Source organism: Notothenia rossii (genome assembly GCF_949606895.1).
Source record: "Notothenia rossii genome assembly, chromosome: 5".
Taxonomy (NCBI): domain Eukaryota; kingdom Metazoa; phylum Chordata; class Actinopteri; order Perciformes; family Nototheniidae; genus Notothenia; species Notothenia rossii.
In genome coordinates, this window is record NC_136903.1 from 17,091,108 (window position 1) to 17,115,280 (window position 24,173).

The 24,173-nt window shown below is 40.0% G+C and overlaps 1 protein-coding gene across 3 annotated transcripts in view; it reads left to right on the forward strand.

Moving 5' to 3' along the window:
* The window catches only part of sema4ba (sema domain, immunoglobulin domain (Ig), transmembrane domain (TM) and short cytoplasmic domain, (semaphorin) 4Ba), a 54,070-nt gene that overhangs the window by 12,757 nt on the left and 17,140 nt on the right, over positions 1-24,173 (forward strand). For 2 of the 3 annotated variants that reach the window (XM_079682797.1, XM_079682796.1), the window contains one exon: positions 17,488-17,893. In XM_079682797.1, the coding sequence (XP_079538923.1) occupies positions 17,776-17,893 (118 nt within the window). In that variant the 5' untranslated portion in view covers positions 17,488-17,775. Of the gene's footprint in view, positions 1-1,049; positions 1,356-17,487; positions 17,894-24,173 lie in introns of those variants that run through there. The other variant, XM_079682795.1, reaches the window with a different exon arrangement.

Consider the following 24,173-nt stretch of genomic DNA (forward strand, 5'->3'; position numbering starts at 1 on the left):
ATTGTTGTACCTCAGAGAGTAAAAGAAATGGTGAGCATCATTGAATTTGACATGTTAGTAAATAAGTGAGTAGCATCTGATAGCAGACTTGAAGTTTACCATTGTGATAAGTTTACATACACTTAAAATAATAAGATTTGATTCTAGCCTTGAGTTGAACTTTCAATATGTCGAACTTCTCACAGACATTGAATACATAAAAAGCGGTTAATTGATGACTGTGATTTGGTATATAACGTTTTGTTGGTTTTCCGGTAGCTTGAAGTTACTGGTAATTACAATCATTAAAGGCAGTCTTTATATGGATGCAAGCAGTTGGCTGAGAGGCAAACATCTGCAGTCCGTAAGAAGGAAACAACTCTATGAAGTGCTCTAAAGCTTTGTTCTATATGATACTGACTTTAGTCATGGTATGATGCAAAAACGTTTTCCTTGTGTAAGCTCAACAAGTTGCTTTTGCTTTGGTGGGATTGATTTTCCAAAAGCGCATTTGCAGTTTTGTGACCTGAAACAACATAACACATTTAAGTTAGGTTTCTTAAATCTATTTGCACAGGTGGAAATGAAATCAAGAAAATTGCGCATTTCCCAAAGGTAACACTAAAAATCAATGTGAATCAAAAGAAAAAAGCCCTAACCTGCTTTTATATTATTGTCACTAGAATTAAAATCATAAAAAGCAAATAAAAGTCTTTCTTTTTGCTGTTTTCTCATATTTCATTTCATTTCAAACCTTTATTTATACAGATGAATCCCATTGAGATCATTGATCTCTTTTTCAAGGGAGACCTGCTCAAGTAGTTCCACATGAAACATAAAAACATAAATAGAACAACAAAAGGACAATATAAAGTCAATGTCTACAGTATATTGCTTCCCAGCCATAAGCCCTTTCCTAATTTCAATGTGTAAACTATTCCATAAAATGTAATTGTTCCGCTACTCTCAAATGAGTCATAGTGAAACTTGCACATTGTTGTCTAAAGTCGAAAAATGAGTCAAGATCATCATGAAATGTCCCTCCCCTCTCCTCCCTCCCTCCCTCTCTGGCTGTGTGATGGGAGGAGCTTCAGAGTGTGTGCGGCCAGAGGCAGGCTGTAGTATGACACAGTGTCAGAGAGACTATGGACCTGCGGACCAGCTGTCATCTACTACAGCTTTAAACTCTGTCGTTTCTCTGGATTTTCTTCTGGCACTTCCTGGATCAATATTTGTCACCTAAAGAAAACCTTTGTTCCTACATCTGAAGGAAGTTGTTGTTCCAGCTCAGTGGGTCCGAACGCAAGTGGGGCTGTTATAGAGACAACCCCTGTGTTCATTAACTGTGTGGTGCCGTGGCTTCATGAATCATTGATGTGAGTATGCCGCAGTTCTGGTTACCTATTGAAAAGATGCCAGAATAACCCTATCATTTCCCTTTTAGAGAATTGTATAAAAAACTTTTTATGACTAAGCCTGTGTGGAGTTTGTTGTTAGTTTTCTCTCTTTAAAGGGAAAAGTGTGTGTGAGCAGACACGAAACAGCCCTCCGCCCTCTCCAGTAGGTCTTTATCGCAAGGTGATAGCAGGGCAAAGGGGGTCATTAAAGACCCAGTCTGAGTGCAAGCTTGTGTGTGTGTGTGTGTGTGTGTGTGTGTGTGTGTGTGTGTGTGTGTGTGTGTGTGTGTGTGTGTGTGTGTGTGTGTGTGTGTGTGTGTGTGTGTGTGTGTGTGTGTGTGTGTGTGTGTGTGTGTGTGTGTGTGTGTGTGTGTGTGTGTGTGTGTGTGTGTGTGTGTGTGTGTGTGTGTCTTGTGTTTGTATTCGTGGGAGATGTTGTATGTGTAGGAGCTACCCTTGCATTAACAGATGTTTGTCTTGGACTTTTGTCCTATAGAAACAAAGCTATTTACCGGGATGTGATCGTATTTTAAGGCTTGCTGGCATATGTGTGAGTGTCTTTAATGATGCAGAGGAGGAAAAAAAAGAGGATGGCTCCTAGTTTTTAAGCTGAGGCACAACTCATCATGAGTGAGCCGGTGACTGTGAGTGGGGGCCTCTTTCCACAGATAGGAGTTAGTGAATGTGGCAGCCAGTGCACACACATCCTCTCCCAGCCTGCACACTGTGTGTGAACCCAGAGGATTGAGGAAAAGCTGAGAGGCGAGAACAGCAACATAAATATCAACAAGTCCTAATTGTCATGGTGCGTCAGCTTGTGATAGCTGAGAGTCAGCACAGTCAAGTAGTTGAGGAGTATTTTAGCGGTTCATGATGTGATGCTGCCAGTAAGACAGAAGCATCAGGTGTTATTGTGAAATTCAAGTTTGTCACCCACACACCGCCTCCAGTAGAATCAATTCTAATGCCAAATAGATGTGGGAGGTAGTTAATGGTTAGAAACCATAAATGCAAAAGTTTGTTAAAAGTCAATGAGGTCAACTTAAGATGTATTTGAATGTTTTTGCTTACTTTTCAGTGTGCACTGCCAACTACCTTTTTAATTGGATAGCTCTCAAGCTCTGTCCACAACAACGCGTTTGACAAAGCAAGTGCTTTTATAGCAACAGTAAAATGTTATTTACACCATTAGAGTCTTTTTTTGCTTATGTTATATTTCAAGATCCGCATATATATTTATACAAATGTTTCCACCTTATTTAAAACCCATGAATATGCAATAGAATTTCAGGATAATCAAGTCACAAGCTTCATATACTGTACATTAGGTCGTAAATCATTGAATAAGTCTCAGTTACATTGCACTTTGTTAAATGTTGCTTTTGTCAATACCCCAACTTTTCTACATCTGCCAAGCTATTTGCAGGATTTATGTTACTTATCCACTAAGGTGGAAAATGTGCATATAAAACCAGGTGAATGGAATCCAACCTACAGACATTTCCTACAATGATCAACAAACATTCAACACGGGGGATAAATGGGAATAAATAGGAGCTTTCATTCATTTTTGAGGATGGTTGGTTTTTTCCACAAGAGGGTGGAATATAATCGCCTGCGCTATCTAATTTGAGACAGAGAGAGGTTTTGTTTTCTGGCCTTGTATATGGAGATTCATCTGTCTGCTGTAGGAGAAAAGCCTGTCTGTGCTGACCTTGGCCTGCTGTTTTCTTTTGGTTTGATCCACAAAGAAAACAGCTGGCAGTTGCATTCTGGCTACCGGCGGCCATGACAATGAACTGCCTGTATGATGCTGTCAGAAAAGCTTTGGCTGGTTGGTAAAGCATGGTGCCTGTAAAATCAATACCTCAAATCCAGCTTTCTTCACAAAAATATCTTTCATAACAGGGTGACAGTCACTGGCAGAGAAAGCCTGAGTATATCAGTGTTGCAGACTTTAACTGGATCTCTGAAACATTCCTTTGCTGAGTGATCACTTATCTGATGCAGTGCTGCTCTGCATCAAGTCTGCCGAAATGAATACAAGCAAAAGGATCAAATGGTTCTTCTTGTAAAGCAGCTCAAAGCAGTGAGCAACCTGTTGCAGATGACTAAATCTGTTTAGAGCGGAAGAGACAAAGAAGAAATAAATCATACTGCGCCTTACTGTTTTATCACAGCTTAATCCCTTATGCTGGCCCCATATGCACATGTTTCCATTTTGTCAGCATATCCCAAGGGCATTTTCTCAGCATTAGGCTACTCTGATCCTTCTTCTTCATCTGTTTGTATAGTCAGGTTCTCTTCAGGACTCTCTCCCTGTCATTGTACAGTATGTGAAGAAAGAAGTAGTATTCCTTTTTGGATGTTCTTTTATGGGCTGTTTTGCTCTCCATATTGTGGTATCGTGTCTTATGTTAGTTTAGATGTCCCGCCAATACACAAGTTCAAACAAAGATTGTGTGCAGATACAGTATAATTGATGTGACAAGTGCATAGCTGTTAGAGTTGGAGCTTGTATTTCTCTCAATAAATCCAAGGAACGTATTTCAACTTTAGCCCAAACATTGTGTGCTTTCAGTTTCTCAAAGATACATGCTTATTGAAATACACAAATGAGCCAGATAATGTAAAAACCTTTGTAGGAACCTCCACACCATATTCAAATTGATCGAAATAGTACATTTTTTGTATAGAAAACAAATGTAAACAACCTGGTTCGCCTAAAGCCACTTGTGATATACTTACAAAGCTCCATTGATAATGTTTTCACATCCTGTTTGTAGTGGGATTTGGAGTTTTGTCATTATGTCAGCTTGGTCAGAATGAGACTGACAACAAGGAGCTTTGCATCATATCACATGACTTTTCCATCATCAGTTGTTCAATCACGATCTTTAGATCTAGTAATCTGAGTGTTTCTCTTTCTGCTAAGTATAATGAGTTAGAAAAGGGTTAACAGTGTTGCTGAGGCAGAGGAGGGGTTGGATTTAGTGTGGCCAGCCACTTGTAACCTAAAGGTTAAATACAGGCCTTCAGGGAGTCCTATTACTGTGTACTCACTGATGGGAACTCTGCAAACAGGCATTCTGGGAGCACAGCAGGCTTCTCCACTTATTCCCAGTCCAACACTGTGTCACGATGTGGGAAATGACTGCGGACATGGAACGTGGCCAGATCTCTGTATTTCCTCCAGTGTCCCACAGGCCTTGAGTTTAACCAGTATGAAACATGCCTCAAAACACGTCACATGCGTATGAAGCGCTCCGCGGCATCGCCTTGTTCTTCCAGTATCTTATTTTAACTGTACACAAGCCTGTGAAACCGCTTTGGCAAACCATGTGGAGTATGTTTACACGTATGTCAGCGTTTCTCATGTGTTGGTGTGAGAATCGCAAAGTTGTCTTTTCAGGGTGTGTTTCCATCACCCTTCACCTCACACCTGTCCCTCTCGCATGTTTAATTATAAAGTTCTATTTCAATACTCGTAGCTATGTGTACGTCTGACACGGGATTTAAGGGTCGCCTTTAAAGTTCCACTCGCAGCTAACGTGCATCAGGTTGTTGGTAGTGGTCGGATATGTTTGTTTGCTTCCTGACATGAGTACGAGAGGTGGACTGATTAATGGGATCAGCCTCCGACCGAGCCTTGTTTAGCTGCCTGTCCCTCCCCCACCGCTGTGATTTGATATCTCTGAGCATTCCGGGTTGTGCCCTTTACTCTTTAATGGTGCTGCGGACCCTTTCAGACATTCCTGCCGTAACTCTCTCATCAGACACGTCTAATTGCCTGACTGTAAACAACATGATATTTCATTTTATATCAAAATGTACTCGGACGTAGGTTGCAGTGAGATCTTTGATGCACTTTCCTGGTCTCATAAAACACCTTTCACTCTTCTGACTGGCAGACAACGTTTTTCTTCTGTAACCTTGGACACAAATAGGGATGGGTGCTTTTTCAATCAGACATCCCTGCTGAAAGTAATGAATGGAGGAGGAGCAATGCTGGTATTTAGCCATTTCATGCTCTGCTAAGATCTAAACAGTACAAGGGGAGGTGAGCATGCACCTTTTATCCTACAAGTACACTCATTACTTTAATGGACTGAACATATTTAGTGCAACATGCTCTGGTCTGTGTTTTCTGTTTGGCGTCTCCCCCTTGATGATGAAGCCCAGAGTTGGAATGCAACTATCCCCCCGATGTGAAAGAGTTTTATCTGACTTTTTTATGATAAAATAGGAAAAGTCTGACTAGTGTTTGGTGTCCATGTGACACCGTATGGGTCTGTATACTTTATCTGAAGTGCCTGTCAGGAAGTCAAACAGCGTCTGAAACTCCCCCCTCCCCATACCTTTCTAGTAATGGAGGCAGCCTCCAAAAATGTGGGTAACTTTATGAAACCAACATTCTAAACTCTTGAAGAAACACATAGCCAGTTGTGCTGGGAGTAGAGGTTAAGCAGAGTTTTAACTTCAAGTATGTTTGGGAAGACAATCTTTTCTTGTGCCTTCCAAGGTTTTCTTTTGAGAACAACTTACACTGTTGCCTTCAGTTACAAAAGTACGAACTTCGTATGTTTCGAGCTAACCCCACTCTTGACAACACAGAGATTAGCACAGTAGTAGCAAAAACTAAATGTTTTCTTTTCCAAAACTTGTAAAAATGGATCCTTGACACAGTAACGCAATCTCTTTGCTTCAATCCTTTATACCTGCAGTCTAAGAGATGGAAATGGAGATAGAGGAAGGGGGTTAACTGTAACAGAGACCACAGGACAGCAGCAGACTAAAAGCTTCCTGTGGCAGGACGGAGGGAAGCCAGAGCTGGCAGACAGGCTGGCTGGCAGGGCAGATGTTTTAGGTGAGAGGCACAGTAGATAGCACCGTCTGAATAATTCATCAGATGGGAGTGAAGATGTGATATATTAAGACACAGCAGCACACAAGCCATCTTATGGCCTCTTTCAGCACTTTTTGTTCAGTGTGAGTGGCTGCAGGGCGCAGATCCCCTCCATCTCTGCTTTCCTTCTGGCAGTTATCCACCTGAGCCCGGGCTGTGGAGGAGACCGTTATAGATGTGCTGGCTCCGGGTCCAGAGAGGCCTCCAGACATCTGGAGGGATGAAACTGTTCAGCATGCAGGTGCCGTTTAAGCTCACATGAACCAAGGCTGTTGATGCTTTTTCCTCCCCAGTATGACTTCTGATGTGGTCAGTGGGGCTTACTGGGTTTGCTGACAGAGAGAGAGGATAAATGCTTTCTGATAACTCAGAAAATGTTATCCTGCCTGCCTCTACTTTGACAGAGAAAATATGCTGTATATGAAATAATAATGTCCTGCCTTTCAGTTTCTTTGTAACGTTTCTGTTGTTTTTCACAAGTCTCACTGCGGAGGGTTCAGCTTTTGGATTCCGGCCTGTCTGCTTTTCCTCATGTTTAGTTTTTGATAGAATCATAGCAAGTGTTATTTATTCTGTGTCCCTGCTCAAGGGACAAATCACTGACCTTACATTTTATAGTTTATAAATATTGTGATCATCACTTGTAACCATGTGACGCCAGAAGACCATGCGAGCGTCAGAGCAGCCTTTTGGGATGGTAGGAATTTAGGGACTTTGAGAGAAATCGGAAAGCAGATGTTTGCCAACATGATTTTAATGTTGTCTTCTCTCTTCAAGGCTCATACAAATAAACCTTAATGGGCCTGTTCTTGGAATATGTCTTACCCTTTGGGGTTTTAGATTGTATTTATAAATTACATCTAAATGTATAAAATAAAGTGTTCTTTTTCAGTTTTGTTGCAAAATGATAACCTCTTTCCTATAAGTTGTTAAAGTATGTAAAGATGCCTGACATGCATTGTGATATCACAGTGAAGTGGCTCAGCTTTCTAGTAACACATCATTTCACCTCCATCTCTCCATGACATCAGCCCCCACCTGCACACATCCAGCTGTGGGGGCCGGGGCGTTGTATGGACGTGTCAGCACTGTGATTGCATCTCAAACACACAAGTGTGGGTTTTACACTGCAAACAAAGCGGTACATGAACCTCAGGGGTCCTTTCCAATTCCTCACAATGTTATAGCCTAAGAAACTCTTAACTAACAATTTTGCAGTAACAATGTCATACACTTTCTTGGATTTCAATCTTGTTTATAGTTTCTTTCAAACATTTTACTTACCTAAAATTGGACTCATTTATACTTTCTCCAAAGTGTTTAACAAATCATGTGATATAGGATGTATAGCTGCAGCCAAGCACACTGAACTCTGTCATCTGATAGGTTGCTAATCCCCTTATTATGCTTGTCTGGTTAAATAGAACAGTCAGTCAACCATTAAATCATCTAGCCTTGGGATCAATGTGGGCCCCATAATTTTGCTGTGCACTAGGTCGTGTACAGTGTGATTTAAAGGGGAAATGAAAAAGGGCATGGGCAAAAATGTGAAGTATAAACACGTAAAATTAGATCTCAACTGAGCAATGCCAGCTTGACAAATTTGCCCTTGAGTGACTGCATTAGCATGGTCTATAGGGGGATACCGCTGAGTGACAAGAGCTTTCCTCCCCCGTATGGTTTACCGCATATCGTGCCCTAGCAGGTCAAATCTGGTCGTCTTGGATGTTGGATGTCAATGATTGGAATTCAACCCAAATATCAGTTTGCTGAAGGATTCACAAGATGACTTGCATGGCTGGGATACCAAGGCCTGAGTGACTCCTGAGGACTTGGATTGAGGAATGTGCAGCTCACTATTGATCTTTACTAAGTGAGGTCAGTGTGTGTGGGGGGCAGCTGCCCCAGTCTAAGACCCCACATAGAGGGGTCGGACTACCCCCACAAAGAATTTTTAATGTGGTCAAAAAAAGAGGTCAAATAAAGAAGATTTTTCTTTGGCATGATATCGACTTTTCAGACATGTTGAGGGTCGTAGCTAGAGATGAGAAGTAGATGAACCAATAGTTCACAGGCATAAGAAAGTGTCTGTGCTATATGTGTTGCCTGAGGATCATTTCTTCATCATTGGTATACAATATCTCATGAACTAGATTTAGAGAGTATCAGAAAGCCAGTCTTTACATTGTAATAATATTTTTGCGAATTTCCCTTGAAATGTCTGAAAAACCTAGGCATGCCATCTGCAGCCCTTAGAAGGATCCAATGTTACTGAGTGTGATGTGACATCAAGAGACGTCTACATTGAAGGGCATACAAAATGGAATTTCAGTAATATGCAATTTAATTAATCAAACCAAAAATTCACATTTGACTGAATACACAATATTACAGTAAAAGTTTCGCATTGCTCCCTGTGGTCTTGCACTTTATCCTAGACATTTACTCGAGCCTGAGGCATCGTCATTTAAAAATAGCTATTGAACATACCTGGATTAGCCTTTAAACAGTTTTGACAGGTGCCATTTTAAATGATTGAAGATTGACCATGAACCTGATTACACCTGCTTAGATGAACACACCACTCTGGGGGTCATTGATCCTTGTTTGTGATTTTCAAAGAGTAAAATACATGAGTGGGCGGTGGTTTTGTTTGTGGCACACATGCACACCTGCATTTGGGTAACACAATTAATATTGTTGTTTTACTATTCCATAAAGTTACACCTCTTTAATGTCTAACATTGGCAAGTGTTTTATATAATAAGGAAGGAAATACATTCATCACATTTGTTTTGGTGAGTAACACTGAATGTAAACGACATGTTTTGCATACTAACTCCAGAGTACACCTCCACAGTGAGACTTGTGAAACTTTGAGCAGTTATTCGCCTGCTGCTTACATCTTGAGGTCTGAAATGTGCTTTTACACTCGAAAACCTCGAGTTGTGATTAAGGCGTGTCTAGGGTTTGCGTCATTGATGGACATGTGCAGAAGTGGACCTTCTGAGCCTTTTATCGGTCTCACACAGTGATGGATGTGTGTGGCTCTTTGCCCATTGGCCTATAGCCGGAGCTGCTGTCTAAGCCTCTAAGCTACTGGAATGCGTGCAGCTTCTTGCTGTGGACATCAAGGGAGAACAGCCACGCTGCTTTGTTTACGGCCTTTCATGGATTTCACACCAGCCTAATCAATTTCAAAGAGGATAAATATTCCAATGCATTTTACTGATTGAATGGTCCATGCATCTAAGTGAGCAGCACATTTTAATGCACACCATTATTTATTTCTGTGTGAATTGACAATGCTCTGATGACTTTTTATCTTTGCTTTTCATTTATATCCCTCAGACTTTTTCAGCAAAACGTAGAATGACAGCTTTTTCTTGATTTAACGGTTTATTTTCAAATTCAGAGTTTGAAATTAAAGGTGGGGTAGGTAAGTTTGAGAAACCGACTCGAGATACACTTTTTGTTGTATTCCATGGAATGCTCTTAACATCCCGATGGCAATGAATATCTGAAGTGCTTTGATAAAAAATCCATACAAAAATGTCACCTGTGGAAGCCGTAGCGCTGTAAAAAGCACGACCAATCATTTTAGCCGGCCCGGCTAAAATAACTGGATGGCCTACCTGCCTGTCAGCCTTCCATCTGTGCACAAATTTATCTCGTGCCCTCATTGGTCATGTGCGCGTTCGTGTGTGTTGGAGGAGGTGCTCTGTCAGGAAGTGACAGATTTTTTTCCGGTTGTGTATTTTCAAATTCTAGCACACTCAAGCTGGTTCCTCCAAAATGACCTACCCCACCTTTAAGATAACACATTAACATAATATTTGGAATAAAAAAAAAACAATCATGGTAGGTGTGTATTGTAGACGTATCTATTATATCAAATAAAAAACAAGAACAAGCGAGATAAAGCGCCTTGTGTCCATGTTGTGTTATCAGAGCTCGCTCTATCAGGGTCAATATTTCACTCACTATGGCAAACAAGTGGAGACATTTATAATGGGAGTGAGTGTTTCAACAGGCATGACCTACTTACAGCAGCCAGGCCTCAAACAGCTCCTTACCTGTCTGGCAGACGCCAGGACTCCTCGTAAAACACAGACCCACGATATTTTAAACAGTGATCTGAACAATATTGTACTGTATTTTATTGCTTTATATTATATGATTTTTATTTCTCGTAAAATAGTTGCTTTTTACTGCAATGGACTCCAATGGTCACACTGTCTTTTCTGGTCCAAGCTGCTGCACCACTTACTACCAAGTGACTATATACTGTAAATGTGACACTAATCCCTCTGTTCAGATGTAGGTTATACTCACAGTAGCAAGACACCATGCCCATTTACACTATGTGTATAATATGCTATAGTTAGAGATGCGTTAGTAGAGGATCAGCTCATTGTTGAAAGAGTTTTTAAAACGCTCTTTGTTAAAAATCTACCTTTTTACATAATCGAGTAACAACTTTACATGAATTAAACAAATTGTCACTGATATATATTTTAAATGTTATTTCTCCCTAAAAGACAGCGTTGGCAACCTCTTCTAACCTCTGAAAGCATTTGCTCCATGTGGGTAATGGAAAAGAGAAAATGGAAAAGAGAAAATGGAAAATTGCTCACATACTGTTATTTCATTGCAAGAGAATCATATGTTAATCTCATTATCACCCATTGTGAAACTAGTATTCGTTTTCAACAGAAGACTTTGACTTAAGAAAGCCTACGAAAAGGCCCCCTGATCCTAATGGACAGCTTAAACACATGTGAGATGGTCACTTTTTGTTCATGAGGTGATTTGAATTTTCCAGTAGCAGCTGAGAATGTGAGAGATTTAACCTGCATCAGGTGATGTTAGATCAGCAAGTTTTCGTTCAACACTTAGAGTTTATAATACATTTACATGGCAGGGGTTTTGCAAAAAAGTAAACAAGTCTTTGGGTAAAACCTATAAATGGACTATGGAGACACTTATTTATCTTTGAAACATTGTTTTACTCTTGTAAAAACATTCAACAGTATTAAAAGATGAATCTCTGCCATTGCTTACAGAGCACTTTTGTTCACCATTGTATATGTTATATTTCTTACAGTACAAATTGTTATTAAAAAAAAAAAAATACTGAAAACTATCATGGAGCAGCAGAGACCTGCACGCCTCTTGCTCTGCTGCTATAGCAAATGTCAGGATCTATTATGTAGTCCAGTAAAGAAGACATTCTTTCTTTCAGAGATAAAGATCAGTAGCAGATGCAGTTGTTAATGTCACCATCAAATTCCTTTCAACTTTAGACCACTAAAACAGTAGAATATCTAGACAGTTTATCAAAAATACAGCTTTACCGTAGATTAAAAAGATCATTCCAGTCATTTATTTAAAGCTTTTAAAATGCCTTTCACATTAGTGTCGGAAGGTGTATCGAATGATAATACTCTCAAAGGTGTTCTGTTTCCTCAGCAAAGGGTGTGACAAAAGTACAACAGACTGTAGAGAAGAAATAGGCCATTTCAGCAAGAACCAACAGGGCAGGCTGCTTCCTAGAAGTGGATCAGCTTACACTGGATTGTTGAAACTGAAAGAGTGCAGAGAGTGAGAAAAGTACAATTAACTGCCAGTTTCTCCTCAATCACTCAGTGTTTACCCTGTTTGAGGGTTTATTAACGACAACACATGAACAGTTTTAATCCGGGTTTATGCTCTGTGTAATGTGTTTTGACAGGGAGCTTTGGCTGAAGTGCCAGGAATAAAAGGGCCCAAAGCCAAATGACTCACACAGGAGGAAAGATCTCATTGAATCTATCATGTGTTAGTCAAGATTAGTGATTCTCAGGTGATTTCCATCTTCATATAAATTCTAATTTTACATTACATTTTGAGTTTTGATGAGGTGAGGAAAAATGTCCCCTTGCCCTTCAATTTGCTTCATTTTTTTTCAATTTGCAGAATTTCAATTTGCTGTCATCCTTTCCCCCTCTGAGTATTAAAGCACCTTTCAGTCTGTCGCAGAGCCCCTGCTGCTCTTCTTTCACACACTTCGGCCTTGATAGTGATAGCAGGCCCGACGACAGAACCTGCTCTGCTACTTTACATTTCATCAGCAAGCTGCTTCTGCTGGCTCCACATCTGTTATGGAAATTTGCACTAAAGGGAAATGGAATGAAATGGAATATCATTTCAGATATTTTCACTTTTGAAACGGGTTTGATTTAGGCATTTGTAAAGGTTTCAAAGACAGAGGTTATGAAATATTCTCATCTACTTTCACAGCCACATATTACCCTAATCTATCAATACATTCTTAGCGCCTGATGGCTCCAAAATGTAAGAAGTCAGAACTTGTGATAAATTCACAACCTCTGACCGTGTGTCACAAGCCCCAGAGGAAAAGCAAGCTTGATGAATTGAACTCCCCTGAACCTTGAGTTCAAAATGTCCCCTATCTCTGTTCAATAGTTTAATAAGATTTTAATTAGGCAATTAAAAGTCTTTGGAATAGCATATGGTCATAATTATTGCTGTATGGTTCACTCAGGGATGAATGAGCCATTAATTACTCTTTGCTGGGTCTGGGGATTGGGCTTAAAATGGGTCGAGTTGGAAAGAGAGGGTATTTCTTCACACTTCACCGTCACTTCATCAGAAATACAGACCTCTGAATTCCCATTAGCTGGGGAACCGGGCCGGGTTACACCGGCTATTCTTAAATCCATTACTGAGTTTGTGCCTAAAGTCCTTCCTAAGTTTTTCATAGCTACTAGCAAGTATTACATTGGCAAAATGAAATGTGTTATAATAGAGACTTCAGTATTAAGAACATATCTTGCTAGGAAATAATTTAAACAATTTAAAAATAAATCAAGTCACCTATTAACGAGCGCAAATCATAAAGTCATCATCAATAAACTTAATTTCCAATTCTTGGTCAACTGAGGTATCACTTTTAATCTGAATCTATAGATTAATATATTTTTCTGAATTATTAATATTCATAACATTTTAGGGTGAGTAGGAAATATCAGATTTTGTTTAACTAGTGGATTTGGTCATTGTCTGTTTTTTGCATGATGTATTCCCAGTTTACAAAAAGAAATTGTGTGAAGTTTTATGCGCAGACATTATTTTAGATGACACTAAAGTCTACACCAATCATACGTTTATTCGCAAGCCAACTGTAGTTTGGCAGTAAGTCAAATAAGCTATGTAGCAGTTACACCTGAAAGTTACTGGGAAATAATTAGCAACATTTCCTGAGAATGAATCTCTAGGAAATAACTAGAGGTTGTTTTTTAATGTGGGGATGAGTATATACTGAGTTATTCTAACGTACCTTAAGTGGCTGTGATTTGTCACTGTGAGGGAAGTGCTGTAATGTCTTACTCATAGATGGGTATATTTAGATCTGGACGAGCTGTTGAGATAAAACCTGAGAGGCTGTAGAAACGGTGTCCACACTGTACTCCCACACCACTCACCTGGTGAATCAGTCTCTCTTTGCATATGTGCCAGCGTGCTCCTCCATGTGAAGCCTCTCATAACAGATGATGTCCTCCACATTGCACATCTGCTCCTTCACCTCCGAGAGCCCTTAAGCAGCGTGGAGGTGTCGAGTCAGGTTGAAGGCCACATCTGGGAGCATGTGACCTGAGTTGTCAGAGGTTGTGTTTGTGTTTGTGTGTGTGTGTGTACAGGTGGCTTGCTGAGATGACAGGCATGCCAAGAAGTCCTATTTTCTAGTCAACAGGCTGTGTGGGGCATCCAGGGAGCCTTGACCCCTCCTCCTCTAGTCGGATGGCAAATGCTAATGTTGCTGCCACCTGTTACAGCAGCATACGCAGGGATGCTATTTATAATGCCCACACAGTCTTATGAGTAGTACTGTCAATGGTCAGTCTTTGCCATTCAGTGATATAAATGGAAAGCTGACTGTATACCAGGAGCTGGATTACAGGAAATGACTGATGAAGACTGCTGGGAATTCCCAGTTTGGTTAAATCTAAAACGCATTTCCTCTTTGTTGACATGCTCTACTCTACTGTGAAGAACTGTTACAGTGTTGAAAGATTAATGTTCCAGTACAGGAAATGCTCATTACTTTTAAAGTTTTATGAAGTGAATTTGACTCTGCACCATGTTGAACTGAGTTGAACTAAGTTTCGTTTTGACAGAGTTGCCTATTCATGGGACTTTTATTCTTATAACATATAACAACCACATGTGTGATTCAGGTGTTATTTCCCAAGCAGAGTCTCTTACTTCTCTTTTACATTTCTGTTCCCTTCCTTACTTCATGAGCTGTCAAAACTATTGCTGATACTTATATGGATGATGGGCTTGTGAGCAAATCCCATATGTCAAAAAGTGACAACTTTTGTGCCACTTATTTCCTACCCAAAAGCTCAACACTCAGTTTCAAACTTCAGTCTCTACTAGGGAAGTCCTAATTTGTCAGCTACACACACATTTCCTTTCCAGGCTTGATAATCTGGGTAAAGGAAGTCCTTATTTGGTACGATTAGTAATACAATCTTCAGTTATTATAACCCATCACTTACAGCAACATGAAGCTTTGTCAGCAATGGTTAGTGCCCGGTAAACTTCTTTGCCATCAATGAATGCTTTCATTATGTGTCAATTGCCTTCAATGATGAATTAGTAGTTTATGCATGGTGTAAAATAGCATTCACTCAGTCTGATCAAAGTACCTGAGTCTTTATTCTGTCCTCCCACCAAACAAAACCTTTTATTAGACCCTCAATTTTTAATGATCTGTTTTAAAAGTTTGATGTGCACAATGATTATGTCAAACCCATCTGATAAGGCAGATATGTTGCTAGAGGGGATATAGAAAAGAGACTAAGGCTAGATTTAAGAGGAGATCATAGACAGAAGGATGGGAGAGTATCATCCAGAACCAGAGCACACTATCAGGTCTGTGTAGGGAGTGAAAGGGAGGATTCATTTTATGCATCATGCAGGAGAGAGCAGTGAAGTGCAGAGTTGCATATAGATTTCTGAGCTGTCAGAGGGGCCCTTGTTCTCTCACTCATGCTGAGTCGAGCTCTCTCTACGTTCCTAAGATGGATTTGGATTCATGCATGCAGGGCTCTTCTTCAGACTGTCACACAAACCCAGAATTAATGTTACCTTCACGAGTGGTGTATCTCTTTCAATTGTTCCACACAATGGAGGCTAATGATGCGTAAGGCCGCCCTGCTTTTCGATAACATGTTACAGTCCACTGACATGACTTGTCAGCTGCTGGCAGGGGGCATTGACCCAAATATTTCAGAAGGTGACACATCCCGGAGTTAAATAAACAGAAGCTCATAACCTCGTCTGCTTTTTGTCATCGCGGTAATTAAGAGTCATCGTCCAGCTGCTGTAGGTGGAACATCTTCAACCCAGACATCCTTGATTATATTTCCTTTTACTGCTTTTACTCTAACTTTGCACCCGTGGTACGAGAAGTGATGGATTACGATGTATTAGCTCTATTTTAATTTGTTCAGACTTTAAATCAAACCGTTCGATGAGCCTATTTCAGACAACTTTACTTCGGGGAAAAATACTAAATTTTGTGCTTTGTTTTATTCATTTTAAAACACCTTTTTGGAACTAAATCCACAGAATAAAGCATGCGTGAATATATCATATTCATGTATTGTGTGTGTCTGTTCTCTTCCTGCTCTTTCAAATGTCATCTTCCCAGCTCAGATTTGAAGATGTCTATGTTTGCAACAAGCGTCAGCCTGCTTATTGACTAAGAGTCAGGAGCCCCTTGATAGAAACCAGAAATAGCTTCCCTTGCTATCTGTTGCTATTGATTGCAATAGCTCACATGAAACTGAATCTCCTGCTGGTTGCATTTAATGAGGAGCTCCCTGTGGCAGCTGTAATAGAGCGTTTGCAGTTGTAAGTGGCATGTCCGTATTGAATTCCCTTTCATGCCTCACTACGTCCAGTTAATCAGCGTTATTGGTATGATGGTTGTCTTGTGGCTTTGTTCTCAGGTTTTCTTAAGAATTGTTGTAGACATTGTGGATAAGGGTTTTCTAGTGAAAGTGGCAAAGACAGTAAAACATATTTCATTGTGGTGATCTGTATTGATTTATAGAGTGTACAGTAAAACTATGTAAATATTTAACCAATATGGCTTTCGAAACTTATCTCCATAAATTCCTCGCTGAACTACGAGCAGGCAGAACTAAAACCCTCTGACCTGTAGGAATCAAAACACTTAAAGTATCTGTGAGTACAATGAACAAACACAATCTCACCATTAAGTCATGTCAACTAAAGTTCAACTAAGGAGAACTGTGGGCGAGAAACTCTAAACTGTAATTCCTGTAATATGAGTTTACAGGGGTGTCACCCCTTTTCATTGTTTTGCAAGCTTTAACAAAGATTTATCAATAAATCTCTCCCTCCTGTTCTCTCCTGTGCATTGCACAATAGAGCAGGTCCGAGCAGTTCAGATATAGAGCTCTGGGAGTGTTAGGTTGTTTGTGAATAGCTGACACTATTAAATGAACCTGACCTGAGCATTGTGCTCAAACACGTCACCTATCAAGGCTCATTCATGTAGTATTCTGTTAATGATCACCACACTGATAACAGTATAATCCTCTGAACAGAAACAAAAGCAAAACCTCAGATCAGTGTGCTCAGGGGTCAGCTTTAGCCAAATACATGGAGAAAGTACATATGTTGTCCTTTAACACATTTTCAAATGAAATGTTGCATGATTGTTTTGTAGCCTTATGGTTTTTGTTGTCAAGATAGAGACTTTGCCCTGTGTCAATGGCATGTTCTTAAAGAAGTGCTTGTATCATTGAATCACAGATGTTATTGTACAGGCTGGTGTGTAAAATACACTAATTATAGGTAACCAACGATCAACTAACAATAATTGTAATTATTGATCTGCAATCATGTTTTTTTTAATGGAATCAGATTTTTTTTTAAAACCCCACAATATAGTTACCTCATTTCTCAAAAGCGACATCTTAAGTCGTTTTTGTATGGTTGTTCAAAGTTGCTAATGCATATGACAGAGAAAATCAGCAAAATAAACCAAATTCTTAATAACTGTTAAATCACATTATCCACCTGCCTTCCAGGCCAATACAAAACCCCAGCAATGTGCTTATACATGACACTAAATTGAATATTGTTTCTTCTTATTCACAGATCTCAGCTGAGACCCGGCGGTGCTGCGTTTGCATGGAGGCTGATCGGTGGAGACTTTCCATCTTGTTCTGAGGTCACAGATTGTTTTTATAAACCAGCATCACCTTCTGCAGGCCCAAAAGAGTGCCCCGACTCTACCACAGTGCACAGGCTTTACATTGAAGGAGCTTGGAGCTACAGGAAAAGAGAGAGAGAAAATAAACACAGCTTTTAAAAAGACGCTCTTCATGAATTCCCCAAAAACCTGAAAGGCAAATACTGCAAGTTGGCTGGCGGTCCTGAGGAGGCATGTGGACAATGAGCATGGCTTGGCTCTGTGTCCCAGCCTACACTGTCCTCCTTGTTGGTTGCTTTCATACAGCTGTCACGGAAAGTGATGTCACTCCACGCCTCGCCTTCTCCTACAGTAAGTTTTATTAACTTCTAAACTATAGAATTACAGATTATATTGCAGTAAGGGTGATGTGAGCTTTAATGGTGCCTGGGGGTCCAGTTTAGGCTTTTTAAGATCCTTCCTCATGAACAGTAGCACTTGGCAAACGTGTTTTTTCTTGAGCTCTTTGGTTAAGCTCCAGTGAATCAAAACAGGTCAAAGGTAAAACTTGACACAACTCCATAATCTAGGAATTTGTATATCGCACGAACAGTCAGAAGAAACAGCAGCTATTGAGTAGTTATGGATTATAACAAAGTGTACAACACCTTTCCTACTCTAACATCCTGCCTTCAAGACTGATTATGTAATTCCCAGTGGTGTCCCTGTTCATTTAGTCAGTTCAGTGAAACGAATCAATACACTTCATATGTGTCCATTGTAAGAGCTAAAAGGATTTAGGTGAAATGTTGTTTGTCTCCAGCATAATGACTTAAAATCCATGTAAATCCGCACTGTGAATGGCAGCTCCATCGGGGTGGCTCTGTCAAGTACCTACAGGTCAGACATAATTACAAAATGAACAGGCCTATTGTGCCCAGACTTACCGAAGGCAGTGTGACGAGTTGTTTTTTCTTATATATCCTAATCTGTTTTTATTTTTTTCTTGCAACATTTTTTTACACCCTCCATCTTCCTCCAAAATAAACAAAAAAAATGTATAAATGTTTCCCCTTCGAAATACGTTGGGGATTATGTTCAATTAGACTTTCGTGCTGGTCTTTTGTGCATCAATATTTTCTGTGCTCTCTTAGATGAAGATGGTGCCATGGCCACTAGTGCCAAGAAATATTTTGTATCATTACTGAAAAGATGTACCAATGTCAAGTTGGATTTAAAGGTGAATTGTGCTTTAGCATGTCAATAGAATAATGAAAAAATATGATGGATTATGAGATCAATGCCGGCTTTCAATGATTAAACTGCGTTTACTGACTCATGTTCAGGCATCATTAGAGTCTTAATGTCATGGAGGTTTGCGTTGATTGATCTCTCTTACTAATCTATTATAGACATGGATAACATTTTCAGTATGGTGCTAATTTTGAGCCAGGCAAGCTTTCAAGTAGGTCCTCCATCTTTCCTGTCTGAGCCTGTGCATTCCCTCATGTTGGACCTCTATACCAACAGGTAATCTCTTTCACCTGCCAGCCTCAACAAAGCCCACAGCCCGGGCCCTGGTGGAGCGTTTCTCAACAACACACCATCAATCGCTCACTGAAAAGAAGCTTCACGTTCACACTTCTCCCTGTTTTGATGGAAAGATTTGCTTTTAGGGTGTGTAGCCAATGTTAACACCACCATAAAACGTGCAACACCCCTTTGTCAGAAGCCTAGTATACTAGACTAACCAGATAGATGTGGTATTGATTTAGTATAGCTGAGGCTAAGCAAGGAAGGAGCGAAGCATCAGCTTGTTGTAATAGCATTTATGTCGCTGTAACATTAACCACATTGATAAGCTTTGACCTTTCCATGGGGATGGGGTCATTGAGGAAATAACACAGCTTTAACAACTGAGGTAGTTAGGAGCCAGGGAGTGATTTTATCAGGTAATCTGACCTGGTCTTTACACGGCTAAGTGCTCATAGTAACTTTGAACGTATTAGCAGTGCTGTAATATGCAATCTGATCTTTTACTGATGTAAAAGTACGAATACCTCACTTGAAAAAGTGAAAATACTCCACTTCAAGTAAAAAGTATTGAAGTATTATCTCCAAAATGCATTTGTATATGTATTTTCCTCATATGTGTGTTAGGTTGCTGTACTGTGAGAACCGGGACATTTCATGAGCTCAAAAAACCTACTTGTGTCTTCAGTTTTGTGACAAAGCATTTCCCAGGTGGTCAAAGATGTTTTTTAAATAGTTTCTTGAGCTTGAGAAGTAGGAACATATTCTCAACCCAAAGCATAAGGGAACACTTCATCCTTCAAAACTGCAACAGAAACCAAAGCTACTTAGCTTTAAGCAAATATTGTGGAAAGAGAAGTACAACATTTCCCTCTGAAATATAGTGGACTCAAAGTATAACGCATGTACAAGTTAGTGCAAGTAACTGCAATGTATCCTTAAGTGCAATAAATAAGTACTTTGTACATTCCACCTCTGCACTAGCTGCCCGTTTATTAAATCGGGCAATTATATCTAAAAAGACTGTAGTCCGTGTCAGATTTTATGCTTTAAAGACCATTTCTTAGGTTTCACAATGTGATTCAAGGCCGATAAAACAAGCTTCATCCTTCTGATGAAGGTAAGCTGGGCCTGGTGGTAGAAGATGTCTTTCTGTTTTAAAGGCAGTTCTGCTACATTGCATTTTCCAGCCTCCCTCAGAAGGGCTTTGTCACATTGTGTGTACTGTATCAAAGCAGAATGCAGAGCTGCTGGCCTCAGGGATCTGAACTTTTATACGGCAGAATCCGCCTGGTCTCGTCATGGTCTCTGGTCATCTGTCCTCTCTGGATGCCAGTTAGCTTGACGGTTTCCACGCCTCGGCAGTGTAAGCGGACGGGAGCTGCTTAACTGCTTCTCATCCTGTAAGACTTTTGGTGAACCGACTTCTCCTCTGCTTCTCTCTTGCTCTCTGTGTCCCCTGGTCCCCGCCTCTGCCTTAATGAAGAGCCTAATCCCCCATGAATAATGAATGGGGATTTGTATGTGTTATGGTGTGAACACTTGTCTGGTTCTCATTATGCGCCTATCAGGACGGATCATGGATTCAGGGAGTCGAGTCTGCATCTGCTTTTCTCTCCGCTTTTGTTCCAGTCTTTAATGCAGACCATGTTGAATGGCTTTGTGTGTTGGGACACCGTTTAAAGGCACACCTTTAAGCCGTTTATGTGCAGCGTGTTGATCCGTGTAGCCCTCAGTTAAACATGCCTGGGGACAGTGCTGCTTTAATTTTATTTACGAGTTATATTCAAAGCCATAATAGAAGCAAAGTCTTTTTTTAAATTAAAAGGCCTTCATGTTCGGACCACACAAAACCACTCTCTAAGATAACAGCTTTTCAATATTGTAGCCACATAGCTAAACAGCAGTTCTTGATGGTGTGCATGCTTCAACACACTTGACTAGATCACTTGTTAAATTCCTATTAAAGTGGAAAGTCATTGTAGCTGTCACAGATATTATTTGATGACTTGTTTGTTTTTTATTGTTTTGCTCAATTGAACAATATATTTGCAAAAGACAGAGACTTATCCGAATTCAACAGAGCCCAAACAATAATAATGATACAAAAATAAGTGAATTATCTACTAATAGTAGAAAACACTTTTTCAACTAAAAATGTAAAGAAAATCCTCTCGATCCACCTTTGACATTTTATTTCTTGCTTTGTAAATTAAATATTAAAGTTAATATATCTTAGTTTTGGATCACAAATCAGTCAAAACTATTTATTAATAATTGGTTGTAAGAAAAATATTTGTAGTTTCTTAGCCAAACGTGGATTGCTTACTGCCAAATGGCTAATAAAAGTATTTCAATAAAAATGTAAAACAGAAAACAAAACCAAACATACGTTATCCTTCAATTACTCAACCGTTCATTTTGCTACAAAACAGTAATGTAAAGATTCCACCTGTGAAAAATTATATTTATATTCAAACATGCAGTAGTAAATTCAACAGGTGCATATTTAACAATGCTGCACCATGTATTTTCTAATACTCAGTAATGGGCTGTTCTGTATCTGGAACCGACTGATCCCCATCTCAGTGATTGTTTTCAATCCATCATGAAATGACAGTTCATTGATCCTGATATTGCAGAAATGTAAGACACCCATCCATGTCTAATCCTCCACGCTTATTTTCAAGGTGTTGCGAGGACACTCCGAGTGTAAATACAGACCATGGAGTCGGGTCAGTCAGGTCAGAGTGCTGCTGTACACACAGAAACATGTTGTGACCTCTTGATGCTCTGCCTTGTTCAGACGAGAGGTTCATGGTGAGTTCCTGATAAACCCACAGCCGCTTTACATTATTCTGGATAATCCGAGGTCAGCTTGTGTTGCTCCCTGACCAAAAGATTGCCCAGTGTCAACCTCCTTCATGGGAAAATGGTCCTTTTAGAGCTGAGGTGCAGCCTCTTTTACAAACCACCAGTTTAATAGATTTGGAGGAAGGTGTTTTAACACTTAATTAGCTTCTACCCCCCTCAATAAATTGCAGCTCCAAATCCTGTTATAGCTCTTCCCTGCTGTGTGGATGCGTAATGCACATACTTCATCTCCACTCTTTACAATTTCCTAGGCATTTACAGTATGTGCACGATTTACAGTATGACTTTCCAGCCTCTTGTTTCCTGAAGCTGTGTTAAAAATTGCCACCAATCTCAGCATCAGCATGGTGCAATGGAGACAATATCCTGCTAACAAGATGCAGCCCCGCCAGTTACCAATACAAACAGCAGGCTCACAGCTTGCCTAATGAATCTCCTGTTGAATTGACCCTCATGGCTTGCTGTCTTAATGCTTTCCAGATGCTTCAGTCTCTGTCCTTCAGCTTCCCAGATTTACTCTCCCACACAATTACCCATTCAGCAGCAGCTCTTAATAGCTATAGTTTAAAATGACTTGGGATAATTGAGTGAGCGCTCCGGTGTGGCCTGCTTTCTGTCTTGATGTCACCAGATATCCATGGCGTGGATCTGACGCCCACCCAATGAGATTCATTCACCCTCATTGCAGAGGGTCGTAATCCCTTTTTATGAAAGCAATTGGATTATTAGGGCTCATCTTTTCAATCTCGAAAGTCCTTGAAAAAGAGAAGGTTCCCTGGTGTCAGTTCACTCTGACTATGCAGGTTCTTCCTTACAGCATTAATATATCATTTCTTTCCTAATACTTTATTGTCTCAAGTTTACTCTAATTTTGAGTTATCCCAGGTCATCTATTAATCCTCACTCTTTTTAATCAACATCACCTCTTCAGGTATTTGTTCAGATGTGTATGGATCATAGGGATACATTTCTGAATGCTGGTGCCATGGAAAAAAATTAGCTATTTGCTTTAATTAAGGAGGAACAGTTTTCCCCAAAAGGAATACCCAAAGGCTGTATGGGAATACATTACCCTGAAAATTATAATTTGTATGTTAATTACTCACTCCATGTTACCATGAATTGTAGTGTTTTTCTGCATGCCTTCATGAAAGGTACAAAAAAATGGTCCTGAAGCGTTTATTTAAAAAATACTACTACTCCCAATGTGATATTGTGAAGTCAGATAAACATTACATAATGTCGTCTCGATTGCCAGGTTTATTGGTTTAATGAAATAGATGAAGGTGCAGTTTATGCATCAGTTTATGTTCTTCCCTGCCGGCATTCTTCCTATAATCCTATAGGGATGGAAATGTAGGTCATGTTTATGGTCAGACGACTGGAAATGGGGCATCTAACGTCTCTTAAAGATGACACATAATGAGTATAGTACTTGCTCTTGATCTCAATAAAAAGGGGTGGTCATTTATTCCAGGTCATCTACTTATATTCAGTTATGTGGAGAGTAATCTTCCTCTCCCACAGTACATTTGTTGTGACAGTGTTTTCTTGTAGTTTTGCAGAAAGCAAAAAAAAAACAGGTGCTTTAAATGAGGTATGCAGTTGTCTGAACTCCTAAACATACAGCTGTACAAGCTGATAAACCCCTCTTAAGGGGGGAACTGATTGAATCAGCCTGTTATAGCTGCCCTACAAAAGAAGGCACTTAGATCTCTGTCACCAAAGAACAAATTACTCCACAGTTCCCCTCTAGAGGGGATGTTCCACGCTTTTAATTATCCTTCTACTTTTTTTAGACTCAGACCGATCAGGAAATCAGCTGAAAACATGTAGAAGGATTCCTTTAAGCCAAATATAATTAATTTCCCCCTCAATAGATTAGCAAGCCAGTCCGGGCGAGTATTCCAATCCATTTAGCAGGATCATTTGCAGAAATTAGTCCAATTACATAATAATGGCAATGATCTCTTATTGCTTACGGCTGCCAGAGGTTGAACCACTTAGTATGCTGTTTGTGTTCACTTCTAAAAAAAGGGTCAAAGGAGTGCTCTGAACCAGACAGAGCTGCCCTCTCTGGATCAGAGATCTCTAAAAGGGTTAAACATAGAGGTGTAAAGTCCTCCAGCTCTGCCTGCTGGCCCCCTCTTTGTGAGGTGTAAACAGAGGGTCCTTTACCTGCTTAACCTTTGACATGCGTTTCAACATCAATCAGGCAGAGACAGCAGAGTGAACAGGAGTTTAG